The 8,664-nt window shown below is 35.7% G+C and overlaps 1 protein-coding gene across 1 annotated transcript; it reads right to left on the reverse strand.

Annotated features, from left to right (window-relative positions):
• LOC105155972 lies at nt 612-7,015 on the reverse strand. Its single transcript, XM_011071971.2, has 5 exons — nt 6,720-7,015; nt 3,178-3,239; nt 2,111-2,201; nt 1,505-1,598; nt 612-1,423 (listed from the first exon to the last, which is right to left on the reverse strand). Exons 1-5 carry the CDS (start codon nt 6,866-6,868, stop codon nt 719-721), a joined length of 1,101 nt encoding a protein of 366 aa, XP_011070273.1. The 5' UTR covers nt 6,869-7,015; the 3' UTR covers nt 612-718.

Raw genomic sequence — 8,664 nt, forward strand, 5'->3', positions numbered from 1 at the left:
AGAAAACATGGACCTTTTACTTCAAAGTATCCCAAAGGCTCACGTGCCCCCTTAACAGCTAATTTTCTCTGTTTTTCTCAAATTTTGCATTTTATTTCTGCTTACATTCTTCATAACCTTTTACTTTTCTCTTTTCTCAATTTCTGCATTCTATTTTCTTTATCCAAATTTCTCAAATAACTTCTCATGCTTTTTATTTATTCATTTAAAATATATACATTTTTTTTTTTCAAAAAATATCTTTCTTTAACCTTTAAAAAACTTATGCAAACACATTTGAATGAGCCACACCCTATAGTGTCAATGACTTAGACAAGTACATTAACCAACTTACAAACCATTCTTTTCTTCACTTTACTGCTTTACTAATAACAAAAAATCATAATCCCTTCTTTTATTTTTAGTTTTGATTATTTTAATATTTTAAATAAACATCAAATACCCGATTAACCTGAATATCTTTCTCTACCCGATAATCCAATTTACAGGGATACGACTAGGCCTCTCTCGAGTAGTAGCCCCAAAACGTCTCTTAACAGTTTTGTAAATTTTAATGTTGAGCTATGTTAGTGTTTGCCTCAACACATTTAAATATGGGACAACCCACTTTCCAAAGATGAGAGCCTTCAGTTCCCAACGGGATTAATGATCAAATATATCAACATTTATTATCTATCATCTCTGAGTAGAACCTGACTGGAAAAAACGTTAACTCAACCTATAAATCTTCTATCTCCTCAAGGGAAGAAAATTGTGCATCAATTCGGGAAAAAGCTTCTTGATCAATGGTGGCCGGGCTAACCCACTTCGGTGGGAAAAGAGAGGATTCTTGATCGGTAGAAGCATCGTGTTTTGCATTTATTTCCCTGGATATTAGAAACTCACCAGGTTCCGTCTGGCTCAGCTTAGCATCCCATCTAAAGATTTCAGACGCCATCTCCCAACATCCTTTCAGGTCTTCTTCATTTCGTGCTTTGTTCAATTTATCACTTACATCTCGTATAGCCATTGCACGATCACCAGGCAAAGACTTAGTCTTCTTAGCAGGTCTTGCCTGTCCTTCTCCATCGCTAAGGTCACCAGTACCATCAATCAACTCTGGCTTTCCTAGCTTCCTCAATCCTTGATCTACAATGTATTGAATCCTCTTTCTGAAGTTATCAGTTCTTACTGAACTTGATCTGAGCTTCAACTTCAGTCCATGAATGATCCTTTCAGTATCTTCTCCATCAGATCTTGAGTTCACCCCAAAAGACGGCCCCTCTTGAATCTGGTCATCAGGTGCTGAATTCATCAGAAAAACCTCTTCCAACAGAGCAACATTTTGCATGTATCTGTCAAAAGCTTCACTTTCTGCTTCAACATTTCCATCTTTGAATCCTTTCAACTTCAAGAATCTCCATTCATTTATAACTTGTGCATCCTGACAAAGTAGACAAACAGGACGCACTTCTTTAAGCCATAAATGGATGAATAAAAGGTAGTATATTTGATATATCTTCACCTTTTTGGTCAATGGCTTCCTAGATCGAAGTGGTGTCTGTAAATTACTGAACTGTGCAAAGTTGTTGGAAAGTTGGCGAAGTCTATGAGAGTTCCTGTAAAATAAGTTATCAGAAAATGCAACACTTGACAACAAAGAAGTGACTTTCTTGGTGTTCTTGATTTTGCATTGCAGTTCGGGATGAAAAACCAGGTTGAACGATCCTAAAAGGAAAAATGAGAATATTTGATAGCAGAGACTCGAGGAAAGCCAGCAATTAAAAAATTTATGCCAGTTTAATGCATGAGTAGTTGTAAGGGAACAAGCTCCTAAGTGACAAAATAAGCCAACCGTTACGAGGGCAATGTAACATACAACAATCATAGAATGTCTATTATATTTCTACCATTAGGTATATAAATGCAATGCAGATAGACAGTGTGGCTACCATCACTATGTGCAATAATGGAGCACCATATCAGAAACTTAATGTTGTGGCGTCTTTGTTGGTGCCATGGAATGTGAGCCATAAAAACACACTTGGAGTGTACTGAAATGCAAATCTGAAACATAGGAAGTGATCTTATACCAAGATTTAGACCTGGGACAACTGGTTTTGCAACTTACCCTGAATGAGATACATCAGTTGCCTGTTGGTCGAATAAAGGAGAGCTGGAAGAGGGTGGCTTGTCCGGGAAGGATGAGTTGCCTTTTAAAACTGCATTAACAATAATTATAAGATGTGAGCTGGACTTAGCAAGTCTCAACCTTATCGTTCTCAGGGAAAAAGAACCACATATACATTGCTTTTATCAAGTGCTAATGTGGGGAAATTAAAGTTAAAAAAAAAACGAAACTTAAGAGAAGTTCATTTTACAAATGCAGTTCTAGTATAGGCTTCAGAAGAACTGTATTAAGTATGTATGTCAAGCCTATATGTGGGAAGTTCCAAAAGCCAATAAAGGTGGCAACCCTGACATAAGGCTGTTTGTGATTAGATTCAACAACCACCTATGGTTCCATCTAGCCTCCATTAGTTTAGTCAATGACATGGGCAATAATATCACCTCTCAAAGAGAGGAATATATCAATGAACACTGCTATATCCTGAAATATTTCACCCCTCGTAACACAATTTACATATTACAGCAAGTTACATGCAACCTTAACAAGTGACTGAAACCCTACAAACTAATTATCCTCTTCGCATTAATTAATCAAGAATATGCATACGGAACAAAAGTTGTTAGTCTAACCTACTGAGCGGATATACCTAGATCTTTTAGTAGGTTTCTTTTTAAATCATGAAATCAAATAGAAATACTAATTCACAATATCTTATACCATCTTAGTTTACCTTTTCTCTTTGGTGCACTCATCTAACATCCTACATTCTTTCATATCTTGTGGTCATCAAAATAAAAATCCCTACCAGCATTTTGATGCAAATAATGGCAGAAGCTTCTCTGCCCCCTTTGAAAAAGAATAAATGTAGCTTTCTAAATGGTATGAGCAGCACTCGACTCCCAAGACACACTAGTTGAATACAGCTAAGTAAAGATTAGCACATTACGAAGACAACAAACACTAACTTGAAATTCTAGAGACCAAATATTACTAATTTCTACATGATCAAAGGGCCACAAAGTCAACCCTAACAAAGAATCCTATTCATAAGCACTCCCAAGAGATACCATGTATATGACAAGGATTTTGAGCTTTTGCACAGCAATTCTTGCATGACTGGTACGGGCACCTGAATATTTAAAAACATCAACAGATTAAAACACGGATAAATATGAGCACTAAAGGTAATTTGTGCGGCATTAGGATACGAAGTAGGATGAATGACATGGGTCAAGGAATGTATAATAGTTGAATTAAAGTCATATGCAGCATCAGAGAAAAACTGGATGACCATGCATGTGCACTATCAAAATATTTTGAGGATTACTAATAACCAGATAAATACTCTATTCTTACATATAAACAGTCTACACCAGATCTAACCCAGTACATGTGTTTCAAAGTAAGACAAGGATTCTCCTCAGTTGGGATCCAGAGAAACATGTCTGATATTGGCTCAAGATAACCTTGCAAGTTTCCAAATCGGGTGAACCACAAGCATCTGTTCTCATGAACATATTAAAATCGTGGTGTCTGCATCTCACATAGCTTGGGAACAGCAGATGAGGACAGACCAACACAAGGTGCTATGTTGCTTGATTTAAGGGTAGTCATAATTGCTATTATGAGCTTCCTACTATACCATATGTCTATTGTTTATTTACAGTTATCAAGAAGGGCTAGTATTTTGACTATTCATTTTACATCAAACACACATCAATGAATGCATCACAACAACCAAAACCATGGATCAGAAAATAGTAATGTCTAAAATCAAATGTGTTGTTCCATTCTACAGCTTCCGTAAAATGCAATGTTGAAATGGTATTAGGTTTTCTCCCTTCAATTTCACAAACTCCACGTTACAGCAAGAAACTTAAAAAACAAACCTGACCAATTCCAACCACAGAATAGAAGGAAATAAAAGTTCCATTTCTAAATAGAAGTAATTATCACTAGAAATCAAGTTTGCAGCGGCCTTTTACGATATTCGTCCATCCAAGACAAAATTATTCACTTAAATCTAGATAAACCTGGACTTCACAACTAAGAGACAGTTAATTTTCCTCAGTTTTGGAATAATGACAGTACATTTTTTCATTTGTGCAATAGCAGCCAAGTAATCAACTCTTGGCTGTCACTCAAAGTTTAGTGCAGAAGAAGGAAATAACCAAAGTAGCTTTTTATAAAGTTGGAAAAACAGTAAAAGAAAACGTGGCTTATGGTAGCACATTACATCATCTTATAGATCGTGATACAGCTCTATAGTTAACCTAATTTGCTTCTTCTGAAGAAGTTTAAGCAACAGTTAAAAAGAAGTAATGGTAAACACTTGGATGTCTTTGGACAGAATCAAACCAAGCAAACAGTTGATCCCATCAGACTCATTTTTATTTTATACAGGTTTTAGAAGAATTCAGTCACACGCATACAGCATAAAACAAAAATCGTGAGAAACTGTAGCATCTCTGAATGCAAAGAAGTAACAGCCAGACTAAACCATCTAGACAAGAGTTTGGTCTCCTTTGACTCTGGGTAACACCCAAATAAAGGAAAAACGAATCAAGAAACATACTAGGGGAAAAGAAGAAGCAGGCCTAAGAAGAGAAGGCCTTTGCACTTGCAAACCAGTCAATAGTCTGAAAAGCATCTTGACAAGAGCTTGGTATCCTTTCACATTTGGTAGCCCCAATATCTAAGAAAAATATGATCACAGAAAAAGCCGCAAGAAACATAATGAGGAGAAAGAAGAAGCAGCCCTACAATGAGGTCTTTGCACTCGCAAATTAGCCAACAGTGTGATTTTTTTCTTGATACAAACATGCCATGAATTTCATTACCTTTAACAGGGTTCCGGATCATATCAAAGCACTTAGGGATGGGAAACGACAACTGGGTTATAATTAATTTTGAAAGATGCATCAGCATCAGGACACAATCCAGAAGTTGAAAGAATGAAAACAGTGATCCCCCACTAATCATATTTGAGCACACACGCAGAAAGTTATCCTATGTTTGATATATATTCAGCACCCCAATTGTCATAATTGAGCACATATGTACACAGAGGTAACATATAGTTGACAAATACCTCCAAAAGTTATGGAAGATTCTTACTGGATTCCGTGTTGAACATGGTGTGACAGAGGTATTGTGATGACCAAGTTCTTCCTTGATGGCATGACCATTTTCAGAAGCATCTAGTTCATTTAAAATCATATCATTATTTTCTATTATTGATTAGACTAGGCTAGGTAATCACTTGGTGTCTTTTAGATACAAGATCAATTCCAGAATACAGATAATCCTTCACGAGTGAACTTTCAGAAGCAACTATCCACACAACATCTCACTAATCTAAACATTTTTCGAAGGTAATGTGTTACTAAAGGAGCAACAGGAACCTTTAATGATACAGATAACCAGGACGGAAAAGGAGGCATCAATCTATGGCACTATACCAGTATACCTAAACAATATATCAAGGATAAATATATAATTAAGGGGATATTGTGGCAGTGTTTCCATTTACAGCCAAAACATTTCAGTGAAATGTGATAGAATATACAGAGCTCGTATGCATCACTCACACATTCATAATACATTTCGAAATTTTCTCATTGGCATAAGGATTAGTAGTTAGTGGTGTATATATCAATGGGGGACTAGTTCAAGTGGAGCAGATGCACTATTAGTTAATATGTTCGTTAACTGGAAAGCAAAGTTCCAAATTTGATTCGGATTACAAGTTATCTCAAAATTAGAAGCTTTAACTGCATGGAACCTGAAATGGCTACAAGTTTGATACCTTTAATACTACAGCTGATTCATTTAACACCCATTATCTTCTACAATATCAATTAAAAAAATCAAGACCCAAAGGATATTTTTAGAGCAAAGTTCATCTCCACATCAAGTTTCTTCATATGAGCAACTAACTAGGAGTAGTAACAAAAAGTTTACTTTAAAAGAGATCTAGATTACTGAAGCTTATTCACTAACATTGAAATGTGACAAATAATCGTCTGTGGTAGTAAGTTATCCTGACTTCCCTACCAGCCACTTCACGGGTAATGGTATTATTTTCTCACTAGAATAACATCCTTCTCTTATCTAACTCAAGAAACACTAAAACTAGCTCGCAAATGCATGAAGCATAGTCAAACTACACTAAAAATCTGTTCAGAAACAATTTGCTCGAATGCCCTAAAGCATATAAAGAATCCACTAATTGCCTTTATTTCACCCATTTATTCCGCATATTAAGCTTTAATCTTTAGAATGAGCGGATTAGCGTACATACGTTTGAGAACTCTTGGTAGTGGGTATCAAAACCTGGAAATTAGTATAGGGTGTTGAATCCAGGCAGGCACAAAGCCGAAGAATCGTTTACACGTTCCTATATCCCCCCAGCAAAACAACTACAATCATACAACCGAAGTACAACTTTGGGCGGCATGACGTACAACACTTGGATGCAACAAGAATTCGGATTTGAAAATTCCAACCAACAATAACACAGTTACATAGACAAAGGTACTTTAACTGAACGAAGGAAGAGTACAAAGAGGGGTACAAACTGAAGGTGAAGAGGAATGGAAGAGATTACCTGGACCGAGCAACGTTGCCGCACTTGATGCACTTGGGTTTATTGAGGCCACGAAGGCTCTTGGATGCGTTAGAACTCGAGGGTATCGCGCCGGCGGTGGCGCAGTCGATGGCGGCGGCGCTGCTCTTTGCCGGGGATGAAGCCGCCATCCAATCCTCCTCTAGGCGGGGCTTCTTTGAGAATTCGAATTCGATTTCTTCTTTTCTTCCGACACTAACTAACGTAAGGGCAATTCGAGTCTTTTGTTTTTATCTTTATGTATTTGGGGCGTTCAGCTCCAAAACGTGGTGGATTTCTTTTTCTTGTTCTTTCTCTTTTCCTTTTTCTTTTTCTTTTCCGTTTTGGTTTCAACAATAACATATTGGATCTACTAACAATTTCATATTCCAAACTAAATTGTGTTATTATTTCTTCATTTTTATTCAATTTTCTAAAAACTATTATTGTTAACTCATTTAGATGAATCGAATATCTAAACTTTATTATTAAGGGAGGTGGATATTTTAATGTCTGGTCTTTTTTCGTCTATCTTCGAGATGTGCAGTGAGTTGGGCTAGGCTAGGCTGGTTCATGATCAAATTGATTCAATAAAAAAATGAGTTGGTCATAATATGCTTGATCGTAGATCGTGTGGCAGCTCACAAGCTTCAGGTTAATTGTTAATTGTTAGGCCACACTTTGAACTCATTCTTGAAATTGTTAATTGTTAGGTAAATGTGTTGTATGGTTGTATTTTTTTCTAAAATTATGTATGTATATATGTTGTATGAAGATGATTGTTAATTGTTAGATGTATATTTATGAAATTATTTATATTTATGATAATTTCTGAAAATATGTGTAAAATTATTTGTATTTATGAAGATGATTGTTGATTTTACAGAAATATGTTTATGCAATTTTTTGATTTTACACATTTTAGCCATATTTTAGGAAAATTATGGACTTTAGAAAAAAAAATTGGACCTTAGTGCACTTTTTAGGAAAATATTAGGACCTTAATGCAATTTTTATGAAATAATTGGACCTTACAGCAATTTTAAGAAAAAAATTGGACCTTAGTACACTTTTTAGGATAATTAGGAATATATGGACCTCAATGTAATTTTAGAAAAGTTGAACCTTAATGCTATTTTTAGAAAAAAAAAATAGACCTTAATGTAATTTTAGGAAAAAAAGATGGACCTTTTTATAGTAATTAGAAAAAAAAGGAACTTTAATGCAATTTTTAAAAAATTAAGTAGTTGACATAATCATAGAATTTAATGCAATTTTTAGAAAATTATGGACTACAATTAGGAAAAAAAAGGACTTCAATGCAAATTTTTAGAAACATTTAAAAATTTAGAAAAAATATAATTTTATTAATAATAAATTACAATTAATAGTTTTTAATATGAATATTTTTTAAAATTATAGATTCATGACTATCGATGCTCCGCCTCCTCCAAAACGAGGTTGTGCCCAGGGCCGTGGTCGTGCACGCAGACATGGCTCTCCCAGTCCTCCCCGGGTTGTCGATGCAGATGCACCCCTACGACTAGAGCTTGCGTCCCAAGCCCCACCGATTCCTGCAAATTCCCCCACAATGGGGTCGGATGCAGCGGGGGCCAACAGTACATAGACCCCAACACCACCACCACCACCAATGCCAATGCAACCAACGTCGTAGAGGAATTATATTAGTCTTCGGGATGCGAGGTACGTACATAAATTTATTCAATTATTCTATAAGATTTTATTTGAAAATCTTTATTATTTTTAATATTTAATTATTCTTTTCAGGTCTGATCGAGATTTCCACACGGCAATCCATGCTACGGTCAAAGGGCATTATCCCCATCCCTCGGACAACATATCACAGATCCTACCGGAGCACCAACTATTTTGATTTCAAAATTTAAAGGTAAGAATATTATTTAGTTTAAGTAATACTTATATTTTT

This window comes from Sesamum indicum, linkage group LG2 (assembly GCF_000512975.1).
Source record: "Sesamum indicum cultivar Zhongzhi No. 13 linkage group LG2, S_indicum_v1.0, whole genome shotgun sequence".
Lineage (NCBI taxonomy): Eukaryota > Viridiplantae > Streptophyta > Magnoliopsida > Lamiales > Pedaliaceae > Sesamum > Sesamum indicum.